We start from the raw sequence: 20,509 nt of genomic DNA, 5'->3' as shown, positions 1-20,509 counted from the left end.
ATTGCTGGTATTACATGAGGACAGACTTCCCAGAATTCCTCTTTCTGTGAACATTGTGAACACACAGTTGCTGATCTAAAATAAGGGTTACTGTTTTTTATATAGCCTATATTCTTTCTGTTTATATCTGCCTAAATAACTCTTGCAGTGGAGTCAGAATGAAAACCTTTTATGCAAGATCCACTACAATATTTTAACTACGGTGATCTTGAGCGATTCAGTGGAAACAAGAACATCTGACCTTTTGTTCAAAGGAGTTCACATGATCAGTGTCACAAATTTGCTTATTTGAATAGTGACCAAGAAATAGTGCAAAAATCACGTTATTCATTCATTTTACATCACTCATTTAAAATCCGGAAGTTTTTTTCTTCATTCTTCATTCACTTTTCCTGAATTCACTCTCATGGTTAATACAATCAGATCAAGGGTTTTTCTGAGGAAGCATTTAGGCCTACACATATTTAGAAAACATAACCCAACCCTCATCATTCAGTTAACAAAGGCATGGAAGGTAAGTTATATAAAAAAAAATTTTTTTTTAATTAAATATACACTAGCCTACCATTCATTATAATCATTATAAATGCCTCACTTTTGATTAAATTGATGCATTATTTCTGAATAAAAGTATTAAAGTGGTGGTTGATTATGATTGAACTTTTTTAACTTTAGTTAGTGTGTAATGTTGCTGTTTGAGCATAAATAACATCGAAAGTTACGACACTCAAAGTTCAAAGCAAAGGGAGATATTTTCTTTTAAAGAAATAGTTTTTTAAGGACTACAACAAACGGCTGGTAGGGTCTAAAATTTACATAAACCCCGCCCCCGGAACACGATTTATAGATAATCATGACAGAATATGCTAATTAATGAATAGAAGATAATGACACATAAGCTACATAAATTCATCAACTAACCATTCACAAATGTTGTCTACACGTTGTCACTTCTTCTTGAGTCTCTCCATCTTTGTTCGTTTTGAACATAAAAGGCTAAAAGTTTTTGAAATTTTCAGTGCATGTCTCAGTCTGTGTGAGGTAAAAAGATACAAGCTTTTGAAGCGCCGCCCCTTGCGCTGGGAGCAGCAGCTCATTTGCATTTAAAGGGACAAACACAAACGGTGCGTTTTTGCTCACCCTCAAAAGGTGTCAAATTTAACATGCTATATAAAAATATCTGTGGGGTATTTTGAGCTAAAACTTCACATACACACTCTGGGGACATCAGAGACTTATTATACATGTTGTGAAAAGGGCATATAGGACCCCTTTAATTTCTTTCAAAAAATCTTGCTGACCTCAAACTTTTGAATGGTAGTGTATATTATAAATTCTCTATATTGTAAAGTACATATTTAAAAATATATATATATTAAAGCTGAATGTAATATACTATACTAATTGAGCATTTATAAACAAGTTCCACAACCCCACAAAAATCTACAATAAACAATTGTTCATTTGTTGTTTTATTAATATGAGGCAATCATAAATAATTTAACTTTTGTTTTATCTGTGTCCTTAGTGAAATAAATATTCAACTGCCTCAAGCATAGTAAAAGTATCAAGTCTCCAATTTAGCAAAACTGCTTTGATTCAGTCCTTTCGCTAACATCATCCAAGAGTCAAAACACATCAAACACATATCCATGAGTGACTGTTGTTGTTTTTTTATATATGAATATAACAGTAATAGTGTTCAAAAAAGTCATTTTCATAACTTCACAACTTTAAACAAACAACACAGAGAGAAACAGAGACAACCAAATACAGACATTTACTAAAAGGATTTCAAAATAGCACTGAAAAGAAAGGTACTTTGGTTTATTTGACTAGAGTATTTAAAGACTGCTTATAATTCCCTCATCCTGAAAAATAAGTAGGATTAAGTAAAAAAAACAAAAAAAAAAAAAAAACAGTATCTTTGCACATTTGTCACTTGTACACTGCATTCTCGCATAACATCATTCAAAATATGTTTTCTGATTAATCTATAAGTTTTGTTCTGATTTAAAAAAAAAGTGCATAACTAAAACAGCAGACTAACACCAATACACCCACCACCAGTGCTGTTCTCCTGAGTTCATGTTACTGCAGACATCGCGACCTGGGCCATGTTCCCATAATAACATTGTCATGTGTACCGTGAACCTGCCTGCCCTCCTGCTGACCTTTGCGTCCTCTGTGCAGGCCGGGCCTCAGCGCCAGGTTGGTGAGGTCCACTAGTTCCCTCTTGTGAGAGAGCAGTGTCACCATGTGGTCGAGTTTGGAGCGAATGGAGCTGTAGTGGTGCTGTCGTTCTTTAGTGATCTTGAGGAAGCATTCCCTCAGGTTGGCGTCTTGAGGGGCAAGACAGACAGGTGGGTGACAGTCCACCTCCTGAAGGTTGCAAGCGGATGACGCACTGGGGTTGATCTGGTTGCTGCCGGACGAGGTTTGCGATTTAGGGCTTGAGCTCTGAGGCTTGTTGTTGTCGGTGCACGTTTGCACACTCGTGTCTACGGTGTGGCAGGTCGTTTGTGTTGAGATGTGGCAGGAAGGTACAGGGAGAGAGATCATCACATCGACTGTCTGAGTCTGAGTAGTAACATTCGTTGCCGGCAAACGAGGACGGTCATCCGAGGTGAGCGCTTCCTCTCCGAGTTCTTGCTCGATCCAGTCTTCACCTACGGTGGAAGTATCAGAAACTGGGTTACTCTTTCTGTCTCGATCTTCAATGTCTTTATTCATCTGTTGGATCTCTGGGGTATGAAGTCTGGCTGGAGTGCTCGTCAGACATTCTGGTTGAGGCTTTGTTGTTCGTGCCAAGAAGGAGGGAGGCGTTCCAGGTGGTTTGAGGACAAGATGGTCATATAAAACGCTGCTTCTGGCACTAGAGGGAGCTCTTGTATTCGGTGGCAGTGGTAGGGACTGAGCATAGAGGATGCGGAACTCTTCATCAAATTTCTCAGTTATCTGGCCAGATAACTCAATAAGGTTGCTGCTGTTAAGTTTGCCATCTGTCCAGTTAAACCTGTAGATAAAAGAAAGTGGCAAAATAAACGTTTAGTCAAGACTATTATGTACCGATTGTTACCGAAGTTAAACTCTAATAATTTTCTGCAAAATGTTTCATGATCGTTTCTTTATAATCTTTGTACATTGTCACAAATGTCATACCCACACAAAATGAAAAAGAAAGTCAAAGTCACTGACTTTCAACACTGAGATGTTTCTTAAAGGGATAGTTTGGCCAAAAATGATATTAAACCCATGATTTACTCACCCTCAAGCCGTTCGAGATGCATATGTCAATCATTTTTCAGACGAACACATTTTCAGTTATTTTAGAAAATGTCTAAGATCTTTCAGTGGTTATAATGTCAAGTTATGGGGTCCACCTCCTTCAAGTCCCAAAAATGTGCATGCATCCTTCACAAAAGTAATCCATCCGGCTCCAGGGGGATAAACGAAGGCCTTCTGAGGGTAATCTGTGCGGTTTTGTCGTAAAAATATACATATTTAAAACTTTATAAATGAAAATAACTGGCTTCCGGCAACGGTCGACACGCGTTCACGGTCGATGGATGCCGGCGTATGACGCAGGACGTAGCGTAGGAAGCGTCGTGACGTAGAACAAACGCGACAGCGCAGCCAGAGAGCAGAGCAAAACAAAACTCCACTCAGGATTTCCGCGATTAAAAAAAACGTGTATTTAAAAGAAAATGTCGGAGGATTTTGATATTAGAGAAGAGTATTATATTGACATAAAAGAGCGTTCGTTCTTCCTACGCTACGTCCTACGTCATACGCCGGCATCCATCGACCGTGAACGCGCGTCGACCGTTGCCGGAAGCCAGTTATTTTCATTTATAAAGTTTTAAATATGTATATTTTTACGCCAAAACTGCACGGATTACCCTCAGAAGGCCTTCGTTTATCCCCCTGGAGCCGGATAGATTACTTTTGTGAAGGATGCATGCACATTTTTGGGACTTGAAGGAGGTGGACCCCATAACTTGACATTATAACCACTGAAAGATCTAAGACATTTTCTAAAATAACTGAAAATGTGTTCGTCTGAAAAATGATTGACATATGCATCTCGAACGGCTTGAGGGTGAGTAAATCATGGGTTTAATATCATTTTTGGCCGAACTATCCCTTTAAATATATTAGAAATATCTTGTTTTGTGTTGCACAGAAGAAAGAAAGTCATACATGTTTGGAACAACATGTAATTTTCACATTTAGGTGAAATATCCCTTTAAGATGTTGGGTCCTAATACCTATATGAACCTGTAGCCACTCTGTTCCCATCAATCAGCATGAAACGCTCATGAACTTTTCCAGTGATCCGAGCACCTGATCTCATGTAGTAGGTAGAGCCTGTTATGGTCCGTACTTTCATTTGCTTAAAAAAAATAAAATAAAAGTAATACATTAAATATATTAAATATGAAACCAACAACAATATTAATATTAATATTTAACAGATAATAATGACATTTCAAAGTGACAGCTTTAAGTTGTCAACTCATACCAGCAGTTCATCAAGCTGTACACGAAGGTTTTTACACATCTGTAAGAATGGGTGGACAGAAGACTGGTCTAAAAGAATATAGACAGGAACTCTGCGGCGTGTGCAAGCTTCCTGCAGGTCATGGAAGATGTCCAGGTCTGTCAAGGAGTCTGTCACAATGGCAATCACCTAAGGATAAAAATCACTTATGATTAATGAGACATTTACAAAGCATTACTATTCTTTTTGGCTAAACATGGACTGAAATTACAGCTTAGAGCTTCCGCATCAGTGAACTCGATGTTCTAGCTCATTCGTATGATTGTCATGACCGAACAGCCGCTGGCTACACACCTTGATGATTTTTTTATTACATTTGGCCTTTAAGTACATGCAAGCTGGAACAGATCCAGACTGCCTGGAGGTATAACCTCAATACATTCAGCTCAAAACCCCCTTCAGTTCAAGGACTGAAGAGCCTGTTGTGGCACCTCCAGGTTCAGACCCTTAGAGGTAACAGCTCAGTGCGATAGACGCTTCGGCACATTCTTCCCATTCCACACTTAAGATCCAGAGCACAAACTTACTCTTCCATTACCTGAAAAACTGATCTTTTTTTCAAGATGGCTTGTTTATACATACATACATATATATATATATATATATATATATATATATATATATATATATATATATATATATATATATATATATATATATATATATATATATAAAATCATATTAAAAGTTTAAGCAGGGAAATCTGAGAACAAATTAATTTCCCAACTTATTTACAATAAATAAATAAATAAAAATAAAGACATGTTATGACAATACATTTGTACATTCCTTATAAATTACTAGTATATATTTTTAATGAATCATTCAAACAGAGACAATCTTCTTTTACCATTTCACCAGTGGCTATTCATTAGCTACCATTGTTTTTAGTAAGTACACAACTAGTACTAGTGCATATTCAGTAAGAACTAAGAAAAGTGGAATAGTAACTAAATATTCACTATATAAAATAGGTCCCAGCAACAATTGGAACACATAAGAGGTGCAAAAGTTTATATGTGAACTTGGTAAATTTAAAACATAAATTGGAAAAGTTACATGTCACTATTGGGATATAACTAGTAGTAAAAAAAAAAATTATTGATAGTCTCTTTTGGAATAAGTACTATAATCTAATGAATAGTGAAATTTAGAATGATAGTGCAATTATATACTAGTAATTTCAGAATGAAACTTTTTAACAGTGCGGACCAAGCAATACCTCCTTTGCATTTTTTATCATCTTCCTGGCCGCTTCTTTGCAGCTATAAATGCACTCTCCATAACACGGCTGGAAGTAGGCGACTGCACGCGTTACTCCCCGGAACGACCCTGTAGTGAACGCTGGCCAGCCCATCTCTAAAACTGGGGGCTCAATATCAGAGACCTCGGGGAAATAAGTGACAGATGAGCAGTCCAGTGTGCCAGACTGGTCCAAATGAGAATCGTCTCCGATCGAAGAGAGTGATTTGGGCACAACAGAAGCGCGAGAAATCCGCCTGATCTCGTCGTCCGAGAGAAAGTTAGGGATTCTCTCTTTCTGCAGGAATCCCATAAAGGAATCGACTCCACCAGCGACCAGCTCCTCCAGAGCGAGTCGGTGTCTCTCATTGTAAAGTTCTTTAATGTTTAGATCCTGGCCTGTCCTCGGTGCCCGCCAGCCCGGCGAATCTTCAAGACACTGGGATAAAGCCGCCATAACTTAAAGTTTATCAGTCACTAACGTTTCCTAAATTGAATAATACACTCTGTCTCGGACACCTGTATCCTGTACTTTCAGAGAGGACCCATCCCACCGCCAGACAGCCATTGGTCGCTACATTGTTGCCAGTCGAGTTGTTGCGTCACGTGTCCGCCAAGTAAGAACGCCATTGGACAATCTGCCCTGCGCCTATTGGCCAAGAGTTTGAATTCGGAGGCAAACAAAGGCGGCGTGTGTGTGATTCTCCCCGTTGAATGTGAAAGATTCACGGTGGTGTGGTGTTGGGAAACTAAATGGCCTCATAAAATACAGGTAATGATACTCCATATAAACAGTTAATATAAAATCAGCTGAGATTATGGCAGCATGTCTAAGTTGCTAGCCCTCATCCATAACTCCCATTGTTAAAGTAACTCGCTATTTTAACTTTAAAATTTAGATAGGCTATTCAGCAGTGTTATTACTGAATATATTACTGCTTTATTATACATTTTAACAATAATAATGTTATTAATAATAAATAATCCAATGATCGGTCATTTTTAAAAGTAGCCTATAAAGCTACAATATATAGTTGGTGTGTAATATTGCAGTTTCCCGGCCTTTGATTACAACATAGAGCAGAATGGGGCAAGTTGTCAGGCACACACACACACACATTGCATGAAAAATAGTTTAACACATTTTGACTTTTTGTCAAAAGGGTTATCAGTGATCACTATATTGAGGAAGTTGTCAGTCTGATAATAAACAGGCTTTTGAGCAAAATTTAAATTGTAAAGAAATTCTGAAACAAAATACTTTAAAATTAAATGTAATTATTTTTTTTAATTTTGAAGCATTTAAAATACATGACTCGTTCCAACTTGACACTTATGAAACTAGTCCTGAGAACAGTTTATCACTGCATACCTTTCAATAGTTTATTTCATAATATAGTTGACCATTTCTTGATTGTATTGTAGTGTGATTTAATGTTCACTTGATTATTCAACAGATATTGCAAAAAATATGACAAATGTTGTAGTTTTTTTGTGTGGGCAAAAATTCATTCAAAAATAAAATAATTTAAGATTTTTTGAACTAGGTGTTTAAAATCAACAAACAAAACCAGTGCTGGAGAAAACACATTTATGCCATTAGATTTTTTTGGGCTAAAAAACAGTAAATAGTAATTGTGACAACTAACCCCAGTGTCCTCTATATAATATTTATAAAGATAATGCATTCACACTGAAAAATAAATAAAAAAGTTCGAGCCGAGGCCTTAATGAAGGAAAAGCCCAAACCGCATGGCAACCGTCTCGTAATGGACAGTAGGTGTTTTCGGGCTTTATCCAATCAGATTCATCTCTGCCTGTACTGTCAAAAAAGCTGCACGTCTAAAGGTGTAATTGCCAGTGTGGCGTGAGGGGGAGCCCCTGGATAGCAGGTCTACCACCACGTCCTAAGAAAAGAAAAGTAAAGACTTTGAAACGTTATACGTATTTTATGTGCCCACATACAAGGACTGAGTATCACACAACCTGTTGATAATAGACAGGCTGGTGTTTGTTGCACTCATGGTTGACTAGTTGTTATCAGTTCAGAGAGCACAACAGTATGGGAAATCTCAGATTTACTTTCACCTTATATGACCTTCTCAAAATAGGCTATATTGTAATCAGTGTTTCTGAAACTGTTCATGGTTTCAGTGGTAAGTATGGCAGAGCCAAGGACACATTTGCATGCAGCTGTGCATATTTATTATCACTGGTAATAAAAAGTGTGTATACATATTTCTGGTGATTATTACTCCAAGATAGCAACATCAATAATAATTGGTTATTGTGGCAATTAGAGTCTCTTATTCTGTTCTAATAATAATAATAGGTTAATATTGATATAGGCCTATTTATAATAGCCTATGTATTTAATTGTATGCTGCACAAAATCATAGTTGTGTGGAAATAGAGACTTTCCCATTCTATTTTATTGATAATACCAATAATAATATGTATTCTGTTGCATGTCGCACATTCATTTCCCCGAGGTTGTGTGGCAATGTTCTATTCTATTTTATTCTATTCCAACAATAATATGTATTGCATGTTGCACAACAATTTCCAGTTTGGTTTTGTGGCTATAGAGATTCTATTCTATTCTATTCTAATAATATGTAGGCCTATCCTAATACATTTAATATACATTACATGTAGCGCAATCATTTCTAGTTTGGTCATGTAGCTATAGATATTCTAATCTATTCTGTTTTTTTCTTCTTCTATTGTAGCCTAATACTGCGCGCAACATTTCGTATTTTCTCTTCATACGGTTGTTCCAAACATGCGTTTGTAGTAGCCTATATGTAGTAGGCACATGCTCATGATCGGTATAGTAGGTTGGTTTCCCCCCTCGTCCTTATACGACCTACTGACCGAAAGCGCTGCTCCATATTTCTGGCTATATTAGACATTTGCGCATGAGTCACTCCCTTCAGTGTGTCTGCTCAGCCCGTCCTAGAACAGAGAGGGGTAGGATCAGGATTTTGGGTTTGGGTGACGCGCTTTAATCACGTGCCCTTATTTGAGAGCGCCTGGCGTGCATTTCTTTCCCTTCTCGCCACTCCAGCAGCGCCCATGTCAGCCGGGCACATAATCAGTGTGCCATAAAGCAGTAGATGCTCCTTATCGCGGTGACCCGACGGGTTCACGTTAGTTCACAGGGTTCATCTGAGGAGAGGTCTCGGCCCCTCCTGTTCCCCCGAGACCCGGAGCGGAGCGAAACCTAAATGTTATTCATTTCTTTATCAATAACGGATTTCCATTCGCAGTCACCAGAGCCGACGAAAAGGTAGGGAACTTTGACTTTTCAAAGAAGTGAAAGCGATTTATTTAGGTGACGCGAACAGTCCTCAAAAGTAGTTCTAGTATAGAGAAGCGTGCCTTGTTATTCTACTCATATGCGGCGCGTGAAGTCGCCTCTATGTATAAAATGGCGACAGTAGATGGGAGTGCTTAGTTAAAAATTTTGGTAATAGCCAAAATATTGCGCCGCGCTATACACTCAAACTCCCGATAAAAACGTCTAGCCGGATGGAGGTTACTACTGCCTCAATATGAAGCGAAAGGGTTAACTTACCAGTTTGTTACAGTTTGTTACTCAGTGTTCTCGTCTGCTTTCAATTTAATTATTCGCACGCTACAACGTGCCTGTGTGATGTTACTATAGTCTGTCCATTTCGGAGCGTCACGCGTCAGATTCCTACTTCAAACGGGGGTCAAAATGGGACCCGTGACTCGGATTGATCACCGGCGAGGAGCACGGAAATATTGGCGCATAATCGATTTCCAAAAGTGATCTTTACTATGACGAACGCGTCGGGGGGTTCCTGTAGTTTAAAGCTGGCGCAGATCTGGATAAGCACGCGCTATCAACTGTTAATGGGTACAGAATGTACTGAAACTCAGATTTAACTCCAGATCTTAACCCTGGCTCTGATACCACACATAATAAATTATTATTTAGAATGATACGCTCTCATGGCATTTCATCTCAACTCTCTTTCGCAAGCATCTGTTCAATAAACATCACTTTCTGCTGAACTACACTACTTTTTAAAGTTAGCATGCAGAATAACATTGTAAAATGGATCATAAGTAGGCTATATATGCATGCTATCTATAGGTCCTTGTGTTTTTTGGGTGAACGTCTGTTCCCTTGTGGGAATAGTGTTCTGGTCTGCAGTGTTGTAATCAGGCATAGCAGTATTGCCTTTCATCCTGATTTTGTGCAATTAGAACAGTAAACCGTTTAGAACGTGACCTTCCCAAACTATTTGTAACAACAACAAAAAATACTCAAAGAAAAATGTGATTTGTACATACATGCACACTTTGCTCTGTTCTTATTGTGTCCAGTTAGAACAGCATGACGGCACAAAATGAAGGACTAAATGTTAAGTCGCTTGTGTGTGCACTTTATTGTATGTTGATTTCCAGTAAAAGCTGCCGGTTTATGTAATATTCTTTGAATTAAGAGAAGAGAATTGTCTGTCTAATGCCAACTGGATTTTTCTAAGCAGAATTATAATTATGTCCTCTATCCGTGCTATAAAAGCAGTCAAAATGATTAAATTATTTTATAATGAAAAGCTCACTGTGCATGTAATAACAAAAATGTCCTTCTGTGATATCTCACATTACCTTATTAAATTTGTAAATCTAAAGAGTGGATGAATGTCGTGGAGTAACAGACAGAAATGAGCTCCACAATAGGAGTATATCCCCAAAACCTCCCCGTAAAGCCCGTATTAACCTCAGTACTTTTTGAGACAAACTTTTGGCTTAACGGCGGAGTGTCGGCCATACAAGTATTTCAGCTGTTCCAGCGCGGTTTTGTATGGAGGAGTCTGGCATTCGCCGAGACCTGGCACTTGACTCAGTACAATTCATGGTGCTCCGCCATCTTTCTTTTTTGTAACTAATGAGTGTGTTGCACCGGTGATCAAACTCAGCACATCACATCAATGATTATTTCTCTCCTTTTTGAAGGCTTACGATTTCTGAATCTTTTCCGTGCCTTTGATGGCAGATTTTTGTGTCACAAGACTGGCAAAGTAATTCTGAAAACGCAAATACCGCCTTTTGTAAAATTCCGGGGTGCTCTGTTAGTGGGGGGGGGGAAACTGCCATGATTACAGAGCGGAAAAAGGAATGGATCCTCATTTGTTTCCAATTTGTATATTGGCATAAACAAATAGCACAGTCAAATAAAATATTTGGAGTTTTGTTTCTCTTGGGTTGGAGGGCTACAAAAAATGTCCCCCAAGTGTGTGTGTTTTTTTGGTGAAGAATAGAGGATTTAGTCCCCTCTGTGTGTTGTGGGCAAGGAAAGTGAAAGGAGAGGGGTTGCTATGGCAATGTTAACACATGAGTGGCAGCGCAGACTGGCCTCCCAAGAGTCCGTGCAGCAGTCACCGAGGTAAGGGGGGCAAAGTGGGCACTTCTGATGGCACCCAGCTTTCTGTAGTACTACTCGCATAAGGTTCATTGACTGGATTTAAACATAAACACGGGCAGCCCAGAAATAGCTGATGGTAAAAACGCCTGTGTTGGTGGCATTTTGCTAATGAGTCGCATCCTATAATGAAGGTGAACTGTAGGATGCCTCAGCGGTGCTTCAGTCTCTACATAATTAATATGGACGTGTTTGACGCCGTCACTGATATATCTCGCAAGCAGCATCGGACAATGATGGCATGTAGTCACATGCCCATCTTAAGTACTGGCACACACATTCAGGAAATTTTTCAATGGCATGCAAGCATTGAGGGCACTGCATATGGCTTCCGGCTCAGTGTCATGTTTCCCTCGTAAATGGGAGCACCATTGTGTAGAATGAAGAAAAATGGTCACGACAGACTCTTATGATGACCCGTTTTTTTCCTTGTACTTATAGAAATATAATTATTACAGCATGTGCTCACTGACCTTTGTTATGGCTTCTTGGCGTTAAACAAAAGTCACATTCATGCAGCACTTATGAAAGATGTTCATGCTAAAATTTACTTAAATCTTTATGGGCTTATTCAGATCAGCCTCGTATAATAAAGCAGATCCAGTCTAAGAAATAAAAGAGGACGTCATGGTCGTGTCTGGGCGCACTGTGTATTTTGGGCCGTCATTTCAGTTTTTTTTTTTCTAATTCCTGAATGGTTTCCTCCTTTATTTAAAAGACAGCTGGAACCATTGGAAAAAAATATATACACATGGACACCACATTGTTTTTACCCAAAATGTATTTATAGTCTGATGAAAGAGAAGCTCATGAAAATTCAGAACTAAAAGCAAAGGTTTAATCAGTGCACGTTACTCGCACAAATCTTCTGCCAATATTTTCATTGAATTTGAAGAGGGATATTAGAATATATATATATACACAGCAATGACTTTACTACATATGGTCGACACTCAGATTAACAGTCAATGCAAGATATTTACAGAATTGTTAAAGCAGAAGAGGAGGAAAAATGTGAACCGCAGATGAACTTTATCCTAAAATGCTCCCGCACTGCCTGAAGTGTGTGTGGAGGAGTGCACCAAAAAGAAGAGGATTTAGGGGGGTGTGGGTGTGTGTGAGCAAATTATCAAATAAAAGAGAACTGGGTGCAATATTGAATGTAAGAATACAAACATACTCGCAGCTTTAAATAATGTGACTGTTTATAACATCTGTTTATTTTAGACCCCTTATCATGAGAAAATTATTTTTGTTGCTGCATAGAAAAATGTAGATTTTATTACAGCTGCTTTACAAAGATGTTCATGCTGAGAATCTATTGATATCTTTGCAGGCTTATTCAGCGTAGTCCTATGTAATAAAGGACGTCCAGTCTGGGATGCTTCGGCCTTTAATCAATAATGAGAGAGAGGATCTTTATTATGTAAGGCCCGTATTGCCAGGCCTTTGCCCTCACACTGCATTTAATACTGTGCATCACTATCTAAAATGTTTAAGCAGAGCCAGACTTATTAAATGTGAAACATATAACATGATGTAAGATTTTAGTTTCAAACGGTTCAAAGACGTAAATGTAGGTCAGTGTTGTTGTGCTAATTTTCAACCAAATCTACTGCATGCCTTGACTCCACAGGTTGCCGGGATAAAAAGGCCTCCGGTTTCGCCGCTAAAGCTACGAAAGTACTGAGACACACAGTAGCAGGATAGACTGTTTTGTGTGAGACTGGTTCACCCCGGTGCTGAAACACGAGGCCTCTCTTTCTGAGTTCCCTTTTCAATAGCTCACTGTCTGGAAACCTCTTGTCCTGTGTCTAATCGCACGTCTCGGTTGCCAGATAAAGCATCCCATTCTTTGAAGGGTGACCTGTTTTTTTATATAACATTTTTGAACCATCTCCTACTTGTCCGGTGCTAATCAGGCTATTCGTTCAAAGCTTCATCTAGATATTAATATGTCTGTTGTAGTTAACTAGCATTTTATGGTTTATAATAGATGAATCTGGAGAGCAGATTTTTGTTACCATCTGAAAGAATAGTAGGTGCCCTCATTCGTTCAGACAAACTCCACATCTAGACCTCTATAACTTTATTACAAATATAAATCTTGTGTGTAAGTTATGTTGCACATATTTTATTAACAAATATCGTTTTTTTTCTATTCTTTCCAAACAGAAAAAATCCACACACATTTATGAACATTGTTAATATTATTACGCAACTTCTTGTAAAGTTTCCATTCAGAGCCGTCTGGTGCAATAATTTCAGTAACACTGATTCATGTCAGGGGTTAACATCCATTGATGAAATCTGAGTATCATGCACTCATAAGCAGGCTGAACATACAGTAAATGCCCACGTCTGGATGCAGGGAACCAGGATTACAGCATAAGTTGCTGGTGACCTAGTTTTATTTGTATTTATTTATTTATTTTTCTGGCAGGAAGGCAGCCGTCATGAGAAATAAAAGAGTCAGTTGCAAAAGAGTACGTCACTGCCAGTGCCATGTCTGGGAGCACTGTGTATTTTGGGCAGTGTTTTTACTTCTGAATGGTTTTACCCTTCTTTTTTTAAAGACAGCTGGCCATATTGAAAAAAAAATTTATACACATGGACACCACATTGTTTTCATCCAAAATGTATTTGTAGTCTGATGAAAGAGAAGGTCAAGGAAATTTAGAGCTAAACCCCAAACAGAAGTCTTGGGTGGCTTAATTAGAATCTTTTGCAGATGCATAACGCATGGAAAATCAAGTATTATATTAGCCTTCTAGATTTATTCACCAGCTAGTTTTTAGCTGAAGTATTGGAACTGCTCAAACTAGATAAGCTAATTTATGTGCTCTGCTATCAGCTTCCAAGATGGAGACAACACATACTGTCATCGATCTATAGCGCCAATGCGCCGTTATTATTTTTATATAGGTTTACAGTAACGCACATTAATTTATATTGATGTTTCAAATTTTCTATATTTTAAGTTTTAAAGTTGACTACATACAGTATGGTAGATGTAAGAATCTTTACAATATATTTATTTATTTATTTTTAAAAACAATTGGCAGAAAAATGTGAATCACATATGAACTTTATCCTGAAATGCTCCCACACTGCCCAAAGTGTGTTGTGTGTGGAAAAGTGCAGCAAAAAGATTTGAAGTGTGTGTGTGTGTGTGTGTGTGTGTGTGTGTGTGTGTGTGTGTGTGTGTGTGTGTGTGTGTGTGTGTGTGTGTGTGTGTGTGTGTGTGTGTGTGTGAACATATGTAGAACTGGGTTTGATTCGCTATGCAGGAATATAAACGCACATTTTTGGAAACAAACATTTTTGGAGTATATTTATAACAAGAAACGGTATCTTGATATCTGTTTATTTTAGATCCCTTATAATGAAAACTTCTTAAAAGTACATTTTGTTCATTTTCTTTGCGCATTAAAAAAACGGATTTTATTTCAGCGCATCAGTACAATGTTTCTGCTCTTAATAAGGAACTGTATTTAGCTCTACTAGGCAAAGAAAAAAATAGTTTTTACTTCATATTAGTGATTTTATTATAATCAACATTTAACAGTGGTTGGTGAGATCATTTCAATAAACTGTCTCTCATTTAGGACAAATATTGTAATGCATATTCCATGCTGACATTAATTTCTATTTTTTTTTATCAGTGTTTTATATAAAAATGTCATGTTTTCTCTCCTTAGGTTCAGTTGTTACTTTGCTCCCTTTTACAATGGTAAGTCCTGATAGCTGAAGATTTTACCAATTGCTGGTTCATCACGGCTGGCTGATGACACCTCAACTTCATACAATTCCAGTATTTGTTTCTGACTCTTTACTCATCTGCACAATCCTACACTATGGCCAGCAAGAGGAAATCCACCGTTCCCTGTATGATTCCATCAAAAAACAAGCACTTGCGGGAGGACATCATACTAGGATGCTTACCTGAGCTCTTACCCACAATACCCGAAGACAGCATTCTCAGTATCTCTTCAAAAGATGAGGATACACAACGATTCCATGATCTCTTGAAAGCCGAACCGAAGACTTCATGCTGGGAAAGGGGAACATATAGCTGCCCTTTGTGCTGCTTTGAGTCCGGAGACTTGAACCTGTTTCTACACCATATGGACAACTGTCACATGGACTTTCATGCTCAACCAAACTTTTACTGCCTGTCTTGCAAGGTTTCAGCAGTGAAGTTTGAAGGTCTTGCTTTACATAATGCAAAATCACATCCAGAACTCCATACCACGCACAAGAGAGTATCCTTGCAGGTTACCAAAAGAGATGGGGCTATCACAGTGGAGCAAACCCTGTTTACAGAAGAGGATTTCAGTGAATCTGGAATATCCATTACCAAGACACCCATAATGAAAATGACCAAAGGGGGGCACAAAAAAATTGTCGTCTCCCATACTGTTGAGGTACACCGGGCCGTCCCTAGCAGCGAAAAGCCCGCAACTGTAACTAATGGCACTTCAGTAAGGACCTTACCCCTAACAACATCAAATATCATCTGTGGCACTATTGCCCCTCCGGTCCATAAAATCCCAAACACACATGGAATACCAGGAATGCATAACCGTGGTCCTCTGTGGAACTCTAATCTGTCGTCACCTGATTCAAACATTGATCTCCCAAAGGTCATGATCCCTCTAAGTAGCATCCCCACCTATGATCCAGCCATGGATTTAAGCAGTTTTCTTAAGACGTCCTTTGGTAAGTTTCCTTACCCTACCAAAGCAGAGCTCTGTTACTTGACAGTGGTCTCTGGCTTCCCAGAGGAGCAGATCAAGCTCTGGTTCACGGCCCAAAGGCTAAAGCAAGGTATCAGTTGGTCTCCTGAGGAAATCGAGGACACACGTAGAAAAATGTTCAACACTGTATTCCAAGCCACACCGAAAACGTCACAGAATCAGTCGCCTCACCACATTTCCCAACACTGTGTTTCTGTCCAGTCCGCTTCTTTGAGTTCTAACTATATACAACAGATACCAAAGGGAAGTATAATGGGTTGGAAAGGAGGGGTCATAGTCAGCCAGCCTAGTGTGACCCATGCCACATCCCTTAAGCAGCAGCAGCAGCAGCAGCATTCAGTGGTCCAGGCGCCACAGGTAAATATCCATCATGCTGTCATCACTAAGGAAACTGGAAATGAATTATCTTGTCGGACAGCTGAGAACTGCAACATTGCAAGCCGAGGAGGTAGCGTGAGCAATCATGGACACACTGGAAAAGGTGAGACTGGCTTCAGCTCATCCATCAAGACTAACATTAGCTGCTTGCCTGGCACTCCCAAGAGTCAAAACAGCAGTTACAGTGAGGGCAGCATTATGAATCTGACAAACATAGTCAGGAAAATTGATTGTCAAGTCAATGACAGGAACACAAATTGCACCAGCAAATCTCACTTCAGTCCAACTTCCATTTATGGCCAACAGAAAGTATCCAGTAATGCAAAAGAAAGCAGTAACAGCAGCTTCGCCACCACCAGCAAATATAACAATGGAAGCACTTATAAAAGCACCAGCCACAGTACTATTTGCACTAAAAAGGAGGGAAACATCTTAGATCACACCAGCAAAAGCAACTCTGACACTAGTGCCATTTGTAGCAGCAGCAGCAGCAACATACGAACTAAAGAGTTCATACCACCCCTTACCCATAGCCTGGTCCCAAAGCCCGGAAGTCTCATAGATCCATCGCTTGGAAAGGGCAAGGTATTACCTGAGCAACCAGGCACTCTGAGAAAAAGCTTTATCCAAAACTCATTCCCAGAACAAAAGCAGTTTCTTGCTCCCCAAGGTCAACTATACCATGTACGTGCTTTTACAGACTCCCAGTCTGCTTTGGGGGGACCGTTTAGCAACTTGTCCCAGAGCTCCCTCCAAACTAACCCTGCAGCAAGTTTGCATCTTCTGGAGGAACAGAATCAGCACTCCTCTCCATCCCTTTCTGCTCCTCAGGAGCAACATCCTCCAGAAATCCTGCTGGGAGCACCTCAGGTCCAGTCCACAGACTTTACTGCCATTCACTACAAGGAACATGACCCCAAGCACTTACCTGCCTTAGACAAAGACTCCAAGCAATCACATTTTGATAAAGAAAGGTTGCACAGAAACTTAACACAAAAAGAAAACGAAGGAAGGGTTTCTGAACAGCACAGCGGAATTACAAATACATTTTACAAGTCTGACAAGAACGAGCATAACAACCTTGTTAACACACTACATAGCTTCACAAACGATAACACTAACAAGGCTAAACAAGGCATGCCGCTTTTACGTCAATACATACAAGAAGTGGACCAATGGGAAAGCAACAGCGACTATCCTGAAGAGTCGAGCGTGAGCCCAATGAAGATAAACGTAATAGCGTTGAACAATGAAGATAGTTTGTACAAGACCAACAGCAAGCAGCTAATCAGCAAGCCGTTGGAAAACTTGATCAATGACAGTGGTCCCAGCCATAAAAACGACTCTTCAGAATGGCACGAAAGCTATAAGCACGTACCGGTGGAGGCTGAAGAGCGTATATCTGATATAGGTAACACCGAACCACATCAATCAGATATCCTTGTGGGGCTTGAAACAGAGCAAGTTAAACTTGATCTGCGCCCAGAGCAGAAAAGTATTTTTCAGAGTCTAGACTCTGAAACTCCAATGCTGCCGAAAAAGAAAAAATCAAAAGAGGCTATGGCGGAATTAGACAAATCAACAGCGGGAGAACAAGATTACTGGGAGATAAAGGATGAGGAGCATCAGCAACCAATGGGCAACCAGAGTTTGAGGGGGCATCAAGCGCAAGACAGTCAATCAAGGTAATAGCTGCAGACTACTGATGGACCATTAATCAGTTTATTTAAGAAAAATAAAAAAAGCTAATTTTGAGCATTTTCCCAAGAGACCCATTGTAGTTTTTCTAGCAACTGACTTGTTGAGACTGACTGAGTCTTCAACTGCTGTCTACTACTCTTGGATTGTCACATCACATTACTTTGTTTAAGGTAATCAAAGTAACACAAATTGTAAAATTAGTTTAATTTGGAAATGTGAATTAAATTATGTGCATATTAACAGCATTTGGCCTTTTGATCAACTGATTTTTGATACAGTATTTTGAATTAGTCACTGGCACGAACGTTTATGTGCTTTATTTAAAAGGCTATTTTTGGTGTTAGTGAAGGCAGAGCTTATGAATTATGGAGTTACTCAAAGTGTGTCTTAACGTGAATAAATAATGAAAATTGTGTGTAGCAAAGTGCTGGAATCTCGGCTCTCTTGTGGAGTTCATGGTGTGATACTATTCGTTGTGTTTGGGCTGGTCTTACACATTTTTTTTTTCCCCCTACAGGGACTGTCTGAGAGGAGAGCTTCTGAAAGTTTAAGGACTTCACTCCGCGAGATGAAAAGGCAGAGGATCCCATATTCATCCTGGACATTACATTTCTTGTTTTCTTTAAATATGACAGCAGATGAGATTGTAAAATTTGTGATGGTCAATGGACTTGAGTTTTTGGAAGACGGCCAATCCAGAGAGTAGCCGCTCCAAATGTAGGTCTGATTTGATTTAGGTAAATTCTGTGTAGGAAACTATGATGTATATGCTTGAAACTGCACTATCGAGGGTGTACTGGACGTTAGGAATGTCAGTTAGATATTGTGATACTTTGTAATATGTCAGATGATCAGCACTTCTGCAATGCCTTGGGTTTTACCATATTTGTTGGGATATTCCAACCAGTTTTCCTTCATGTCCAGATCAAATAAGTTCTCCATGGCTTATTTTTCCACACAGCATCGAGCAGTTAGTGACAAATCATGCACTATAACTCGCTTTAGTGGTGTCTGTCTGCACACACAACGAATTGGCCAGACATTGCCTTAAACGTCACCTTTCTATTTCTATGACTGGCTGCACAAACAAGCTTTTCAGCAACTGTGTTGATGTGTGTATAAATTGGGGGTTTGAAATCCCAACAGAACTGCTGCTATATCTTCGGAGGTGTTTTTTTTTTTTTAAATAAGCATTAGCAAGACTATTATATATGTGAAAAGCTTAAAAAAAAAGAAAAAGAAGAAATGTTAATTTATGGTGGAGAAAGTTTAAAATGTTGTGCTTAGATTCTGAGGGGTATTACAGTTCTCACAGACAGTCAAATCAAGTGCTCTGCTAACTGGATATTCCCTGTGTTTTGAGTTGGGCTACGATATAAATATAAATATATATAGTATATATTCACACACATTATGCATCATTTATATGCTGCTAAGTTCAGACCATCCAAAATGAATAACAGGTGCTTTTCATCCCTTATTATTTGCATTTGTATCAAACGTGGTTTCTCTTTTAAAAGTTAACACGTAAAGATAATATCTGGACTTAACAGTATTACCTTCCCGTCCGTTCCCATTGTGCAGGTCTGTCTAAAAGAACACAGTGCACTGGAGTGTTATACTTTCTACACATTACAAATCTTTTGGTAATAAATGGAGAATGTCAAATTTAAGAACTGGCGTCTTGAATGCATTTCATGCCATTGAAAGTTATACACAATGACTTGGCAAAGGTCTATTCCAACAAAAGTTCCAATGTAGTAATGCAAATGCACAATTGGTAGGATTTACGTTAATTGCCGCTTTCTTGGGCTAAAATGAAGCACATGAAAATGATCAACACACTGTCGCTTCAATCGGTTTCATTAACGTTGAAGCGGGAGATGAAGCCATCTGGGAAGAAGAAACCGAGGGAACAAATGATTAGAATACTTTGCGAAGCACAAGAGTCACAGAGCGGTCCCCGGTGCGCTTTTCAAAAGGAATGAAACCTTGCCTAAGACTACAGCTTGGCTAATACATCATACAGGCCGTTCTTCCAAGACAAACAGGCTGGGTCTTTTTACGCTCCCCCTCCGAGTTCTTCCTGAGGCCTGTTCTCAAAGCAAGACCTGGTGCTCGTTTCACGCGGTTCTGGGAACACAGGAAGTTCTTCAACCCATTATTCTAAGCAGAAAACATCTTAAAGCATTGAGTTCTCGCAAGATCTTACCCGTCGATTTTAAAAAGCTAAATCCAAGCGAGTTTCTTTGAAAACAACGTGTAAATCATGTTGTAGGGTTTTATTTTTAAATAACCTACAAATGAGCAAAACAAAAAAACAAAACAAAAAAAAACATGATCAGAGGTTATGGCATGAGCTTGATAAGTTGGGAAAAGTTACATGGCTGTCACTAACATTTCTTT

The 20,509-nt window shown here is 39.0% G+C and overlaps 2 protein-coding genes across 2 annotated transcripts; one reads left to right on the top strand and one right to left on the bottom strand.

Moving 5' to 3' along the window:
• Window positions 1–2,020: 2,020 nt before the first annotated feature.
• fam83d (family with sequence similarity 83 member D) lies at window positions 2,021–6,397 on the bottom strand. The gene is made up of 4 exons (XM_084395454.1): window positions 5,787–6,397; window positions 4,526–4,693; window positions 4,272–4,396; window positions 2,021–3,016 (listed from the first exon to the last, which is right to left on the bottom strand). Exons 1-4 carry the CDS (start codon window positions 6,261–6,263, stop codon window positions 2,092–2,094), a joined length of 1,695 nt encoding a protein of 564 aa, XP_084251580.1. The 5' UTR covers window positions 6,264–6,397; the 3' UTR covers window positions 2,021–2,091.
• Window positions 6,398–8,815: 2,418 nt separating this feature from the next.
• zhx3a (zinc fingers and homeoboxes 3a) lies at window positions 8,816–19,779 on the top strand. Its single transcript, XM_084395452.1, has 3 exons — window positions 8,816–9,098; window positions 14,966–18,087; window positions 18,621–19,779. The coding sequence occupies exons 2-3, from the start codon at window positions 15,122–15,124 to the stop codon at window positions 18,652–18,654; spliced, it is 3,000 nt and encodes a 999-aa protein (XP_084251578.1). The 5' UTR covers window positions 8,816–9,098; window positions 14,966–15,121; the 3' UTR covers window positions 18,655–19,779.
• Window positions 19,780–20,509: the final 730 nt, after the last annotated feature.

The sequence above is a fragment of the Rutilus rutilus genome (genome assembly GCF_951802725.1).
Source record: "Rutilus rutilus genome assembly, chromosome: 22".
Classification (NCBI taxonomy): domain Eukaryota; kingdom Metazoa; phylum Chordata; class Actinopteri; order Cypriniformes; family Leuciscidae; genus Rutilus; species Rutilus rutilus.
The sequence above is the reverse complement of the archived record's forward strand: the minus strand, read 5'-3'. Positions and strand labels throughout refer to the sequence as shown.

What these genes read in the sequence shown, in the direction of transcription:
- zhx3a (XM_084395452.1), top strand. Translation starts at nt 15,122, where the DNA reads ATGGCCAGCAAGAGGAAATCCACCGTTCCCTGTATGATTCCATCAAAA. An exon ending in GCGCAAGACAGTCAATCAAG is followed by an intron (nt 18,088 to 18,620) that starts GTAATAGCTGCA and finishes TTCCCCCTACAG; the next exon opens with GGACTGTCTGAGAGGAGAGC.
- fam83d (XM_084395454.1), bottom strand. Translation starts at nt 6,263, where the DNA reads ATGGCGGCTTTATCCCAGTGTCTTGAAGATTCGCCGGGCTGGCGGGCA. An exon ending in TGATAAAAAATGCAAAGGAG is followed by an intron (nt 4,694 to 5,786) that starts GTATTGCTTGGT and finishes TTTTATCCTTAG; the next exon opens with GTGATTGCCATTGTGACAGA. An exon ending in TACAGCTTGATGAACTGCTG is followed by an intron (nt 4,397 to 4,525) that starts GTATGAGTTGAC and finishes ATTTTTTTTAAG; the next exon opens with CAAATGAAAGTACGGACCAT.